Source organism: Syngnathus acus, chromosome 13 (assembly GCF_901709675.1).
Source record: "Syngnathus acus chromosome 13, fSynAcu1.2, whole genome shotgun sequence".
In the NCBI taxonomy this organism is placed as follows: Eukaryota; Metazoa; Chordata; class Actinopteri; order Syngnathiformes; family Syngnathidae; genus Syngnathus; species Syngnathus acus.
This window is the reverse complement of record NC_051098.1, coordinates 7944065-7959717: the sequence shown is the minus strand read 5'-3', so window position 1 is coordinate 7959717 and position 15653 is coordinate 7944065. Positions and strand designations below refer to the sequence as shown.

General features: G+C 41.8%; 1 protein-coding gene across 1 annotated transcript; it reads right to left on the bottom strand.

Moving 5' to 3' along the window:
* Positions 1–7: 7 nt before the first annotated feature.
* Positions 8–5308, bottom strand: srpra (SRP receptor subunit alpha). The gene is made up of 15 exons (XM_037267192.1): positions 5199–5308; positions 4950–5088; positions 4589–4672; positions 4339–4502; positions 3782–3942; positions 3541–3688; positions 3147–3297; positions 2926–3071; positions 2728–2849; positions 2567–2653; positions 2304–2476; positions 1947–2160; positions 1614–1777; positions 1230–1328; positions 8–1157 (listed from the first exon to the last, which is right to left on the bottom strand). Exons 2-15 carry the CDS (start codon positions 5070–5072, stop codon positions 1029–1031), a joined length of 1965 nt encoding a protein of 654 aa, XP_037123087.1. The 5' UTR covers positions 5073–5088; positions 5199–5308; the 3' UTR covers positions 8–1028.
* Positions 5309–15653: the final 10345 nt, after the last annotated feature.

Below are 15653 nucleotides of genomic sequence, written 5' to 3'. Positions count from 1 at the left end.
ACGAGAGGAAGTTCCAAAATGCATGCCACGTACAGCAGCTTTATTTAGAAATGTTTACATTCTCATAAATTAGCTCAAATAATCTTAAATTCCCTAATATTGCATAACTGCAAGTTAAAGGGAGGGGTTGGGTTGAGTTCCTCCTGAATCAATTAAGAAACTCATAGGGATAACATAAATAACCATTCTTGGAAAATCGGGTCAGAGCAATTACTCGATTACAAAAGTATTTCCGGGTCTCCACTGATTCATTCTATTAATTAGCCTGGAAAGAAACACTAGTTATTAAAGCAGAGTTTGGGAACCTCTTTCCTGTCGGGAACCATAGTAGATTCATTGGGAAAATAAATATTCAGCACTCCAAGTAATGTTATGCATTCGTGGGTTAAATGATTTGGGGCTCCTAGTAAAAGTTAGTAAGCGGTTGTATTGTTTTTTTAAACTGCAGGGTGGGCCAGGTCAAATCTGTTAGGGTGTATAGCTCACTTAAGACAATGTAGAAGTGTACATTTCATTCCAATTCATGACTGTTAACCGTCCCATCTTTTCCTCTTGAGTAGGATTAAGTTCCATGTGTCCTTGATGTAAGACGTAACCATGACAACTAGGCACTATGGTCACTAGACGTTGCACAGGCAGCTGCTGTCAACATGACCTTATTTAGGTAGGGAAGAAAAGACAAAATGTTGTTTAACTAGTTCTTATTGTGTAAACAGGTCCATTAGTTGGGATCGATTCAAAACTCAAGTGGATAATGAGCTACTTGTCAATTTGGCCCAAATCCTTACGTGTCAAAGAAAACGGGAGGCTTCTCTGGTTGTGTGTTTTCAATGCCGTCCTTTCACACCGCCCTCAAGGTGGGACAATGGTGTCAAGAGCAGAAAATGAGACATGATAGAGAGAACGGCACAGCAGGACGGCAAATGCAGGCTTATAGTAGGGGCTTGAGCATTTCTTGGCAGCATGGCGAGATGATAGCTGGCTTCCACGCGATGTCCAACAACAAAGATAAAAGCGTGCGGCCGCCTTTAAGCCTTCATCAGAGCGCTGACCACAGCGCGGGCATTCAGACTGCGCAGGTCGTTGTACGTCTGCCCAGTGCCCACAAACACTATTGGCTGGCCCGTGATGTAGGTCATAGAGATTGCTGCGCCAACCTGTGAGGGAGAAATGAAACTGCGTTAAATGTTCCTATTCAAGCCAAACACGTGAAGCGCATTTGAACACACCTTGTCGTCAATGGTGTCAAACTTGGTGAGCACGATGCCGTCGATGAGGCGAGGTTTGTCAGACATAGAGTGGTCAGCCAGAGCCTGGTTGAACTTGACCTAGTGAGCCAAAAAGAGAAGTTCATATGTACAAGTGACACCCTAATGCCCAACAAGATGTTTTCATCAATGAGTATTGAGGACAGTTGATAAGGGGAACACTGCCCTCTGTTGGACCTTAAATTAAACAGTTTTTGACAGCAGGTTATCTGACGTTTCAAGGCTACAGTGGTCAAAGTTTAGGATCTTTGAAAAGAAATTCAGAATTTTCTTTTCTGAATACATACGTTTTGTACTCATTTCCCTTCTAAGTATGAATTCATCTGCAAGGTAGGGTGGGCTTACCAATTGATCAACTGCCTCGTTGCCCACCAAAGCCTCCCCGACAAACAGCACGAGGTCAGGCATGTTGACGGCGATGAGTTTAGCCAGGGCTGTCATGAGGGGCGCATTGTCCTGCATACGCCCCGCGGTGTCCACCAGCACCACGTCGAAAGCCTGGTTGCGAGCTCGAGAAAAAAAAAAAGAAAAAAAAAGCATGGATATTAGATTTATGACTTTCATTACAAGTTTGATTAACGACCTATTACATGTTTTTTCAGGTGTGTTTGGCGGGGGTGAGCGGTTACTATGTTGAGTCATCTTATGTCAAAGTTTAAAATAGAAACATAATCTTACCATAAGCAATAGCCTCCATTGCAATTCCAGCAGCATCCTTGCCGTAGCCCTTCTCATAGAGCTGGACCATCGTTCGCCCTTTGTGTTTCTCCGGAGGGTGCAGAGAGTTCAGGCGGCGCTGGTGGGTTCGCAGCTGCTCCACCGCTCCGGCACGGAACGTGTCGCAGGCTGCGATCAGCACGGTGAAACCGTTCTCAATGAGCCAGAATGAGATCTGGACCAAGAAGAGGATGGCGGTAAGTACCGTGATCATGGACCAAGGTGACCTTTATATGCGACATGATCTATTCCCATCTGCCGCTTACATGCGGTCAGTGTTCATTTCAATTTCAATCAACCTGTGCACTGAAAACTCACCTTTGCCAGGTTGGTGGACTTTCCAACCCCATTGACGCCACAGAAGGTAATGACGAAAGGGCTCCTCTGACTTTGCGCCTCCATGACGTCTCGCAGAATATCCACCCTTCGCTTGGGCTGCAGAATCTGCACCAGCGAATCTTGCAGGGCCTGCTTTACCGTTGAGGCAACAGCTACATAAACAGAAGATTTGTATCAATTCAATATGGTAATTTACTGTGATATTTGACTACATAACTTGTAAAAATGGAATGTTTACTGACTGGTGAAGGTGCCCATGACTTTGCCTTCCAATTTTTTGGCTACAGAGTCACAAAGCTGTGAGGCGATTTCAGCTGCTACATTCTTTGCTGTGAAGGAGGAAGCCACAATGATGATCAATCAGTGATCCATGAGTTGGACGCGAAACACGGCACTGTCCTACCAATGAGGTGCTCCCTCATCTTCTCTAAAACAGGCTCCATGTCATCCAGGTTCAGACTCTTGGAGCCCACCAGGCCCTTCAGCATGCCAAACATGCCTCCAAAGCCACCGCTCTTCTTGGCACTGACAAGATCCCACAACATTTTCCATACAAACGTTTGTGCTCACACACACAATGCTAAATGCTAAGCAGTCATACCTTGTCTTGAGTGCTGTATTGACAACAACTCTTTCCTCTTCTTCCTCCTCCTCTTCCTCCTCCTCCTCCTCCTCCTCCTCGCCATCGTCACTGGAATCACATTCCACAGATGGCAACTCTCCAACCATGGAGGTTGGCTGCATCCCCTGAAACATTTCGGCGTTATTACACAGTCTCCATTAATCGAGTAAACATCTTCCAAAGGTAGAGTTGATACATACAGGATCAATAGGTGCATCCTGGTGTTGGTCACACCCACTAGAGGAACCCTCTCCGTTTCTGTCACTGTAGTCCAGGTCCTTGGTACTGTTGCCACCCATGCCCCAAACACGCCTCTGTTTCTCCTTGGGCTTCTGAGGCTTTGGAGACTTACTAGCAGGAAGACAACACACCACCAGATGAATTTATGGCATACATCATTGCATTAACATTCAAAATGCAACACTTCAGTTCACGACCTGCTGGACAAACAGAAAAGTTTGGGTCAACATAAAGCATGAACGTTCAGTAGTGTTGTTTTTTTTACCAGATGGATACAGGGTTGGATACAGTTAATGTAAACAGACTGATTGTCTTTGATTTTTGAAATTATCTTCAGAACAGGCAATATCTCACCTGACTTTTTCAACAGGTCTCACTGTACGCTTGCGAAAGAACTCCTCTCGCTTCTTCTGCATGATCTCTTCAGGACTAAGGCCGTGATTTCCGTTCTCAACCAGTTTTGCGGCAGATGTGCCTTTTCCTTGATCTGCTTTGACAAGGTCTACCACAGAAATTGGGAAAGATTGGGCAATTAGATCTTTGACGTAATAATAATGATGACGTTGATGATAATGGTTCCTCCAACAACACTTACCTTCCTTTTTGGTGTTCTTGCTCTTCTTGCTACCCTGTTCCTTTTCTTTGTCCCCACCCTTGGTTTCTATCATTGACTTCACAGTTTTTTGGGATTTTTCAGACTCCTTAAAGGAACGCATTGGTGCTGGGCTCCGAGCTTTGCTGCCCTGTTCTGCCTCTCTGGTAGGAAATAGACATTATATACACGTTATATTATAGACAAGATATCATTATTTCCAATCAAACACAGGTCGAATGGTCACAGACAGCATTTTACCGATAAAAAAGGTTGGTGGAGACCACTCTACTTCAACAAATTTGAACTACATCAGACACTCAAGGAACTTTTTTGTAGTTACATAGTGGGTGGAAACACAAGGTGGCTCTAAAATGATGATGAGTGGAATATGGTTACAGCTTTCAGGTGATTGTGACTCATGAATGAGCCCAACTTATTTCTTCTGTGGTTGATGAATACATTAAATGTTTACACGATTCGCAATGAAATATCAATTACACTTTTTTTTTTTTGATCACAGCAATGTCTCAAGTCTTCCAGCCTGTGTGAGTAATTACCGAAGAAGCATTTGGAAGTCATCCCCAAACTCAAAGCTGTGGTTAAGAAACTTCATCGCACCCTTTTGCTCCAGTTCATTCTTATAAAGATCCCTGAAATGCAGCTGGATGTCATCTATGAACTTGTCCACATAGGTCAGCGTCAGGATCTTTTGAAAACCCACCTGAACAGTGAGCACAAGGGAAGATGGTGCAGGTCAGTGTTCACGCTCACATTATTTCTAATTAGCAGTGATGTTCATTGACTTACCACAAAAATTAACTCAAACTCATTGTCCAGTTTATATTTAAGATTCAGGGATTCGTGAGTGAACGAGTTATTTCCACTCCGCTCCTGGAAAGTAACACGAAGGACATATGTCAACAAGAACTCGAAAATTGTTTTCCCACACTACACATCGTCCGCAGACTTCCTTAAAAAAAAATCACGACAATGTACCGAAACTATTTTGATCATCTTTTAGTTCGCAGGTACTGGTGTGACAGATTCGATAATGTCACGCAGTACAAGTCCATTACTACGACGTGCGCAGCTACCTGTTAGCATTAGCCGTTCGCACCGTTGTCAAGCCCAGTCATGGGACGAGGACCCTCCGTTCACCGAGACTCACCTGCAGGATCACGGAGCGGATCAGGGCGTTGACGGGCCCGGTGAAGGACTCGGTGACACCGGTTCCCTGAAAGCACCACAGCACTATCCCCCCTTTGCTGAAGATGGTGAAAAAGTCAAGCATCTTGACACCACGTAACCTGGATTAGCAAGGGTAAAACGGGTTAGAAAGGTCCGAATCGAAGGCCTACTAAACAAAAACAGGACAAAAAAACATTATAGGGGGGATTCCTTCCCTGCGGGAACTCACCAAAATACTTAAATAGAAAGTAACCCCCCCCACGCGTTGGAACCACCACTGGTGCAAAACAGTTTTAAGACACGTCAGATTCAGAAGCAGGAAATGACGTGTATTGCGGTGTCTTGCGCATGCGCATGATCGAAATATATGACGCGTTACGGGTTAATGTACGTTGCTTGACGATGTTAAGTAATAAATATATGACGCGTTTACGTTTAAATACTTTGCTTGACGATGTTAAGTAATAACATTTGGATGGATGGATGGATGGATGGATGGATGGATATCAGTTTGGACAATTTGAAATGTGCAGTTGTTTCCCTTACTGTTTACAGAGAGGGTTGGGAAGTGCGTGATTTGAATTACAGCTGGTGTACTGTATTTCTTTAGAAGTGCTTTTTTTCCCTAGCTCGGCATGCCATTTACTAGGGGTGTAAATCGCGGGTTTTGTAAGGATACGATATCATATCGATACAAAGAGGCACGATACGATATTTGCCGATATCATAAAGCCTGCTGTGATTCATTCACGATACATCACGATATAGAGCTCTACGATCGATATAGAACAATATCCTGATTTATAACAATTCATACGCAAAATCAACAAGGTACTGCAAACTCTTTATTTAGGAAATTACAAAGTGCTTCCAAACGAATGACTTGAAGCCCAAAGGGGAGCGAATTTCCTCGTCTTCTTGGACAGACACTAGCCATAGCACCAGCCCAGGAGCCGCGTAGTTGTCGGCTCCCCTTTCACGTGCCTGCTCTGCTCACAACACAACACGCCGCGCACTGCTCCCGGAAAGAGGAAGCAAGCAACAATGAACTGGATTTCAAAATAAAGTCGCGGCTAATGTCCGAGGTCAAAAACGGGCGATATAGATCGATGTTTACGTTTAGCATCGATGCCAATAAATCGTAGAGCATTATATCGATTAATCGATGTGTATCGATGAATCGTTACACCCCTAGTTTCAAACTACTTTTAGGGTTTCTAAGAATAGGGTTTCTAACTAGGCTTTCAAAACTAGGGTTAGGGTTTCCGACCAGGGTTTCCAAGGAGTTTTGCCATTGCTAATTAGGGTTTCAAACTAGGGTTAGGGTTTCCGACTAGGGTTTTAAACCAAGGTTAGGGTTACAAACTAGGTTTTAAAGCTAGGCTTAAGGTTTCCAACGAGGCTTTCAAACTACTTTTAGGGTTTCTAAGATTAGGGTTTCTAACTAGGCTTTCAAAACTAGGGTTAGGGTTTTCGACTAGGGTTTCCAAAGTTAGGGTTAGGGTTAGGGTTTCTAACTAGGCTTTCAAAACCAGGGTTAGGGTTAGACTTAGGGTTAGAGTTAGAGTTAAGGTTAGGGTTAGGGTTAGGGTTAGGGTTACTAACTAGGCTTTCAAAACTAGAGTTAGGGTTAGGGTTTCTAACTAGGCTTTCAAAACTAGGGTTAGGGTTTCCGACTAGGGTTTCCAAGGAGTTTTGCCATCGCTAATTAGGGTTTCAAACTAGGCTCAGGGTTTCCGACTAGGGTTTTAAACCAAAGTTAGGGTTTCAAACTAGGTTTTAAAGCTAGGGTTAGGGTTTCCAACGAGGGTTTCAAACTACTTTTAGGGTTTCTAAGATTGGGGTTTCTAACTAGGCTTTCAAAACTAGGGTTAGGGTTTTCGACTAGGGTTTCCAAAGTTAGGGTTAGGGTTAGGATTAGGGTTGGGGTTAGGGTTTCTAACTAGGCTTTCAAAACTAGGGTTAGGGTTAGAGTTAGGGTTAGGGTTACTAACTAGGCTTTCAAAACTAGAGTTAGGGTTAGGGTTTCTAACTAGGCTTTCAAAACTAGGGTTAGGGTTTCCGACTAGGGTTTCCAAGGAGTTTTGCCATCGCTAATTAGGGTTTCAAACTAGGCTCAGGGTTTCCGACTAGGGTTTTAAACCAAGGTTAGGGTTTCAAACTAGGTTTTAAAGCTAGGGTTAGGGTTTCCAACGAGGGTTTCAAACTACTTTTAGGGTTTCTAAGATTAGGATTTCTAACTAGGCTTTCAAAACGAGGGTTAGGGTTTCCGACCAGGGTTTCCAAGGAGTTTTGCCATTGCTATTTAGGGTTTCAAACTAGGGTTAGGGTTTCCGACTAGGGTTTTAAACAAAGGTTAGGGTTACAAACTAGGTTTTAATGCTAGGGTTAGGGTTTCCAACGAGGGTTTCAAACTACTTTTATGGTTTCTAAGATCAGGGTTTCTAACTAGGCTTTCAAAACTAGGGTTAGGGTTTCCGACCAGGGTTTCCAAGGAGTTTTGCCATTGCTAATTAGGGTTTCAAACTAGGGTTAGGGTTTCCGACTAGGGTTTTAAACCAAGGTTAGGGTTACAAACTAGGTTTTAAAGCTAGGCTTAAGGTTTCCAACGAGGCTTTCAAACTACTTTTAGGGTTTCTAAGATTAGGGTTTCTAACTAGACTTTCAAAACTAGGGTTAGGGTTTTCGACTAGGGTTTCCAAAGTTAGGGTTAGGGTTAGGGTTTCTAACTAGGCTTTCAAAACCAGGGTTAGGGTTAGACTTAGGGTTAGAGTTAGAGTTAAGGTTAGGGTTAGAGTTAGGGTTAGGGTTAGGGTTACTAACTAGGCTTTCAAAACTAGAGTTAGGGTTAGGGTTTCTAACTAGGCTTTCAAAACTAGGGTTAGGGTTTCCGACTAGGGTTTCCAAGGAGTTTTGCTATCGCTAATTAGGGTTTCAAACTAGGCTCAGGGTTTCCGACTAGGGTTTTAAACCAAAGTTAGGGTTTCAAACTAGGTTTTAAAGCTAGGGTTAGGGTTTCCAACGAGGGTTTCAAACTACTTTTAGGGTTTCTAAGATTGGGGTTTCTAACTAGGCTTTCAAAACTAGGGTTAGGGTTTTCGACTAGGGTTTCCAAAGTTAGGGTTAGGGTTAGGATTAGGGTTGGGGTTAGGGTTTCTAACTAGGCTTTCAAAACTAGGGTTAGGGTTAGGGTTAGAGTTAGGGTTAGGGTTACTAACTAGGCTTTCAAAACTAGAGTTAGGGTTAGGGTTTCTAACTAGGCTTTCAAAACTAGGGTTAGGGTTTCCGACTAGGGTTTCCAAGGAGTTTTGCCATCGCTAATTAGGGTTTCAAACTAGGCTCAGGGTTTCCGACTAGGGTTTTAAACCAAGGTTAGGGTTTCAAACTAGGTTTTAAAGCTAGGGTTAGGGTTTCCAACGAGGGTTTCAAACTACTTTTAGGGTTTCTAAGATTAGGATTTCTAACTAGGCTTTCAAAACGAGGGTTAGGGTTTCCGACCAGGGTTTCCAAGGAGTTTTGCCATTGCTATTTAGGGTTTCAAACTAGGGTTAGGGTTTCCGACTAGGGTTTTAAACAAAGGTTAGGGTTACAAACTAGGTTTTAATGCTAGGGTTAGGGTTTCCAACGAGGGTTTCAAACTACTTTTATGGTTTCTAAGATCAGGGTTTCTAACTAGGCTTTCAAAACTAGGGTTAGGGTTTCCGACCAGGGTTTCCAAGGAGTTTTGCCATCGCTAATTAAAGTTTCAAACAAGGGGTAGGGTTTCCGACTAGGGTTTTAAACCAAGCTTAGGGTTACAAACTAGGTTTTAAAGCTGTTAGGGTTTCCAACGAGGGTTTCAAACTACTTTTAGGGTTTTTAAGATTAGGGTTTCTAACTAGGCTTTCAAAACTAGGGTTAGGGTTTCCGACCAGGGTTTCCAAGGAGTTTTGCCATTGCTAATTAGGGTTTCAAGCTAGGGTTAGGGTTTCCGACTAGGGTTTTAAATCAAGGTTAGGGTTACTTCATGTGATGTGTTGCAATTACCCAAAGCGGCCAAAAGAGGACGGTGTTGCTTACTGTTCCTCGGATCCTCCTCATTGTAAGGAGTACCGTATATTGATGTAATTACAGTATACAGTACAAATTCTTCAGGAGCTCCATAAATGAATAATCTGTTTTTGCACCACAACTAAAAATGTCCTAAGTAATCATAACTGTATTATATATACATTATATAATTTATATTACATTCACATTATTTTATTATTCTTATCTTAATTCTAAAATCTCATCAACCTAGTTTTTTCCTTTATTTTTAATTTTATTTTTTAATTTTAAATCATGATAACTAATGAATTATTTTTCTTTATTATTATTATTATTATCATTATTATTATTATTATTATTATTATCATAGCTTTCATAGCTGTATATAACTGATGCATAATGACGTGTAAAGTGAGAGACGGAAATGACAACTTTAAGCTTTATATCCTGTTTCAGAGTAACAGATGTGTGTTGTGACACAATCGTCATTTCTCTATTTTGACTCTGATAGCATCATGATGTGGATGTGTAAATGATAGTACATAACCCTACAGTGTATTGTACATGTTTATTTGATCACTTTGGGACGGGGGGTCGCTTCAAACTTACTTCTAACTAACTGATACTCCTATGGTAAAACTAGAAATCATTACGGGCTCGCACTGCCTACAGAGCAGTTATAGTTAGACTTCACTTTGATGGTTAATGCAGTTATTGCAATTTTGTTGTTTTATCACAGTAGATTGGTTTATTTACATTTCAAAAACCAGAAGCCATTCATTTACAAATGTGATTGCACTTTAGTTTACATATTTAAATGTTCAGATATTAAGATGTGGTAGACAGTTTTTGCATGATTTGAATGAGCCAAAATAACTTGCTTTTTCTCTCGAATATATTGTTATAATCATTTGTTTCAGATGTACTGTAATTATGTCCGGTAGAAAAATTAAATTTGGTGTTCAAAAAATCTTTTTTCAAACTTGAGTCTTGAAAAAGAGGGGGTTGTCTTATAATCAGGATCGTCTTATGTTCGGGCCAATACGGTAATCAGGGATTTGAAAGAAACAAAAGAACAATCGGATGTCTTCTAACAAAAATATGAGTGAGGCGAAAGAAAGTGAAAATGCTTACCCAATATAGAGCAGGGGTGGACAGTTCCGGTCTTCGGGACTTATTATCTGATCAATTGAGTCAAGTGTTTTACAGCAATGAGACATAAAATATCCAGGAAATTGACCCTAGAGGGCTGGAATTGCCTATCCATCCCTAACATGGAGAAATATTTCAGCGTGAATTAAGTTCCCACTCAATGACGTTGTGGATTTGAGTTGACTGAAAGGATAAGTAGTACTGTATACTTAGAAAAACATATTAGAAAAAAAACACCCTGAACTGGTTCCCAGGGCACATATAGAAAACAAACATTCATACTCATTCAAATCAAATCCTGCACCTCTGAAGGTGAGGTGATGTTCCAACCAGTGTTCCGACGTGCCAACATGTGTTCTACCGCATCCTAATTAACATGTTCCCCTGGGGTTACCTGGCATCATGCCGCGTGCCCTCATGGGGGCCCGCCCCACAATTTGAAAAGCATACGTAGACATTAAGTGCTTGATTCAATAAAGAGCCCCCGCCACTGTATGAAAAAATACATTTCTCTTGGCAGAAAATTGTTGGCTCAATCCAACATTGGCAATCAAATTTCAGCCACACAATTTAGCATAATGTGTATTCTTTACAACAACTGGAGCACAACATTGGTGTTCATACAGTTGTTTTACTACAGTCAAACCTCGGTTTTCGACCACAATCCGTTCCAGAAGGCGGTTCGAGAAGTGAATCGGTCAAATTCCGAATCTATTTTTTCCATTACAAAAATGGAAAAAAAACCTAATTAGGTACACCTCATGGACACTTCAATAGGTACACTACACGAGGTAAAAAAAAAGAATGAATAAATAAATAAGAAAGTGTAGCGAACGATTCGGTGAACGATTCTTTTGAACAAATCTTTTGCGTGAACCAATTCTAAAGATTCTTAAGAACTGGAATGCACATCACTAGTACAAAACTGCAGATAGCCAAGGGTTGCTAGGTCGAAATAGCCGACTGGTTAATCACATGGACTCTTGCTCGGTAGAAATTAGGTTCTATCCCAGGTGTAAGCATATACCTGATTGTGCTTTTAGCTCTTTTGAGTGGACCGATTCTAAAGATCCAGTTCACGTAAAATGACTGGAATGCACATCACTAGTACAAAAGAGTGCAGACGGCCAAGGGTTGTCAGGTCGATATAGCCGACTGGTTAGTGACACGGGCTCTTGCTCGGTAATAACTTGGTTCGATCCCAGGTGTGAGCATACAGATAAATAAGCTTTTAGATCTTTTGAGTGAACCGCTCCAGCACGCCCGCGACCCCCGTGGGGAATAAGCGGTACAGAAAATGGATGGATGGATGGATGGATTCTAAAACTTTAATTCAGACTGGAATGCACATCACTAGTACAAAACAGTGCAGACGGCCAAAGGCTACCAAGTTGAAATGTCCGACTGGTTAGTGACAATGGCTCTTGCTCGATAAGAATTTGGTTCAATCCCAGGTGTGAGCATATACCTAAATGTGCTTTGAGGTATTTTTGAACCTTTTATTCTAACACATTCGGTATAATAACACCATCAACTACAATCCAACAAATACAAAATTAAAACATCAATGTCAGCATAACGTGTGTCGGCTGGCATAGCAGCAATGCTGTCTGTCACTCACTCGTGAATCTTCGCGAACGAACCTGAAAATGGCGGTGTACCTAACAGAGTGTCCGAATGACGTCACAGATCAAACAGCCAATCAGAAAGTGGGGGTGAGGGCGGGTGTGGCACTTTTCACTTAAACCAGGACCTCCAGTCCTCGAGGGGCCGCGTTCCAATATGTTTTCCAAGTGACCCTCGTTAAGCGCACCTGCGTGAAAAGTTTTAGCTTCTTTCACGTTCTGCGGGAGCTAAAACTTTTCACGCAGGTGCACTTAACGAGGGAATCATACGGACACTCCATTAGGTACACCGCCATTCTCAAGTGTACCTAACAACAGGCCACTTTAATAGGGAAATATCATGGTCAAAGGTCACAGGTGTCAAGCTCTAGTCCTCGGGGCCGCGTTCCAATATGTTTTCCAAGTTACCCTCGTTAAACACACCTGCGTGAAAAGATTTTGGTCATTTTCACGTTCTGCAGGAGCTAAAACTTTTCACGCAGGTGCACTTAACGAGGGAATCTTGGAAAACATGTTGGAATGAGGCCCCAAGGACTCGAGCTTGACACCTGTGACCTTTGACCATGATATTTCCCTAATAAAGTGGCCTGTTATTAGGTACACTTGAAAATGGCGGTGTACCTAATGGAGTGTCCAAGCGACATCACAGATCAAACAGCCAATCAGAAAGTGGGGGTGAGGGCGGGTGTGGCACTTTTCACTTAAACCAGGGGTGTCGACCTCCAGTCCTCGAGGGGCCGCGTTCCAATATGTTTTCCAAGTTACCCTCGTTAAACACACCTGCGTGAAAAGATTTTGGTCATTTTCACGTTCTGCAAGAGCTAAAACTTTTCACGCAGGTGCACTTAACGAGGGAATCTTGGAAAACATGTTGGAATGAGGCCCCAAGGACTCGAGCTTGACACCTGTGACCTTTGACCATGATATTTCCCTAATAAAGTGGCCTGTTATTAGGTACACTTGAAAATGGCGGTGTACCTAATGGAGTGTCCAAGCGACATCACAGATCAAACAGCCAATCAGAAAGTGGGGGTGAGGGCGGGTGTGGCACTTTTCACTTAAACCAGGGGTGTCGACCTCCAGTCCTCGAGGGGCCGCGTTCCAATATGTTTTCCAAGTTACCCTCGTTAAACACACCTGCGTGAAAAGATTTTGGTCATTTTCACGTTCTGCAAGAGCTAAAACTTTTCACGCAGGTGCACTTAACGAGGGAATCTTGGAAAACATGTTGGAATGAGGCCCCAAGGACTCGAGCTTGACACCTGTGACCTTTGACCATGATATTTCCCTAATAAAGTGGCCTGTTATTAGGTACACTTGAAAATGGCGGTGTACCTAATGGAGTGTCCAAGCGACATCACAGATCAAACAGCCAATCAGAAAGTGGGGGTGAGGGCGGGTGTGGCACTTTTCACTTAAACCAGGGGTGTCGACCTCCAGTCCTCGAGGGGCCGCGTTCCAATATGTTTTCCAAGTTACCCTCGTTAAACACACCTGCGTGAAAAGATTTTGGTCATTTTCACGTTCTGCAAGAGCTAAAACTTTTCACGCAAGTGCACTTAACAAGGGAATCTTGGAAAACATGTTGGAATGCGGCCCCAAGTGTCCAAGTGACGTCACAGATCAAACAGCCAATCAGGAGGTGGGGGTGAGGGCGGGTGTGGCACTTTTCACTTTTTCCCTATTGAAGTGGCCTGTGAGGTAAAAAAAAAAAAAAAAAAAGAATAAATAAATAAGAAAGTGTAGCGCACGATTCGGTGAATGATTCTTTTGAACAAATATTTTGAATGAACCGATTCAAAAGATTTTCGCTTAACTGGAATGCACATCACTAGTACAAAACAGTGCAGACGACCATGGGGTGCCAGGTAGAAGTAGCCGACTGGTTAGTGACATGGGCTCTTACTCGGTAAGAACTTTGTTCGATCCCAGGTGTGAGTATGTACACTAATGTGCAATTTATTTATTCTTTTTTTTTTTTTACCTCGTGTAGTGTACCTATTGAAGTGTCCATGAGGTGTACCTACACTTATTGTCATATAAAGCAGTTAACCAAATGTCTGATTTTTATGTTTTAATTGGCGAATATAAAAACAAGGAATAAAACACCAGACAAGTTTTAACATAAATGTTTATTGAAATAATAATAATAATAATAATAATGAATGAATCTTTATTTCGAACATGATTTAAAGAATAAAAACAATAAAAAACAAACAACAAAAAACAAACAATATATATCACTGTTCGAAAAGGTAATAATAATATATAAATATTATTATTATACAATAATAATAGTAAATTTAAAACCAGCAATCTAATGTGAAATTGCAGTAGATATATTGGATAACAATATTTAGGCGTATATATGCAAACACATTATTTAAGAACTACTATAAGTGTTATAAAATAAAGATTACCCAGAGAGAAGCATAATCTCCCCGTTGTTGCATAACGGCGCATCCGTTCATGCAATAAAGCTAGCCGTTAGCTTGGAGAAAACGTGCATAAAAGAAGTGGTGTTTCAGTGAGTGTTTCTTTTTTTCCTTGGCAAATCGTAAATCTACATTCTGGCTGACATCGTTCACGCCAGGAGACGCAACACGTTCACTGACTGATCCGTTGATGCACGGGAAGGCAGTTCACCCATTAACTCGTTCGCGAACGGGAAAGTTTTATACTCATATTGCATCAATCTCTCCTTTCCCCTGTTCCCTATGAACGACACATTCAGGACACAAAACACAATTCATCGTCATTTTCTGTGCCAGGGTATATAACGAGGCTAACCACAAGCCACGGTTAATGTCAGTATATTTTATATCACTAACAATCAAAATGGATGGAAATGAATATGCATGGTAATGGCCTTCATTAAGATGAGAAAGACTGACAAGGATTCCGCCAGGTTTCTGGCTTACTATCGAATCTGAAGACCGCCATCAAATACAATATTATGTGGTCATCATTCCAGTGCTCTTTGAAAGAGGAGAGAATGAGTCTGTGTATAGGCTTGCAATCTGCTATTTTCTCAGACCACCAACAGTCAGATAAAAAGCTCTCAGCTGTTCGTAACTACGGTGGTCCTGCCTGTGTGAGGCCAGACTGACCAGAACATTTGCGTTTGCGGTGAACGAATACATTCAGCTTGCCATGCAACTGCAAAGCATCAGTTGTGCTAATTAAAGGAGAACAAGGAGATCCAAACATCTTGTCAAGGTTCTTATCATAAATCACAGATATAGCCCAAACAGTGCATTGAGAAGTCTGCAATTAAAATTAAGCACAGAAAGGTCAAATTGGTTGTTATACATCAGTTATTTCCTGTTGCAGCAGCACTATTTGATACCAGCGTGTCTCTTCCATCTACCCATCATCTCTACTGCTTATACTCACTAGAGTCATGGGTGTGTGTGCTGAAACCGATCCCAGCTGGCTTTGGTTGAAAACACCGGATGCCAGCCAATCGTAGTGTAATTTAGACAAACAATCATTCACACTCACAACTAAGGATGATTGAGTCCTCAACAAACCTAACATGCATATTTTAAATGTACGAGGAAACCCAATAAAACCCTTGCAAACATAGGCAGAACATGCAAACCCCACAAATGAAGGTCAGAGCCTACAGACAAATCCTCAGCCTCAGAACTACTATATAACATGCCACCATATAACATCTAATATTGACATCGGACTAAAGAGCTCAGGCCAATATGCACTACATTTGCTATCCATAAAAATTATTGTAAAAAAAATTCAGTCTGATTAAGACTCCAACATCCATTTCTTTACCAGCAGTACATGGTCAACAATGTCAATATGCAGTCCCAGCGGTGTAGTGGCAATTGGTAAATTTGGGACAAATCCCGAACGGC

Coding starts and splice junctions, on each gene's coding strand:
- srpra (XM_037267192.1), bottom strand. CDS start 5,072: ATGCTTGACTTTTTCACCATCTTCAGCAAAGGGGGGATAGTGCTGTGG. Junction 4,673..4,949: donor TCCGCTCCGTGATCCTGCAG/GTGAGTCTCGGT, acceptor GTTACTTTCCAG/GAGCGGAGTGGAAATAACTC. Junction 2,850..2,925: donor AATACAGCACTCAAGACAAG/GTATGACTGCTT, acceptor GGATCTTGTCAG/TGCCAAGAAGAGCGGTGGCT.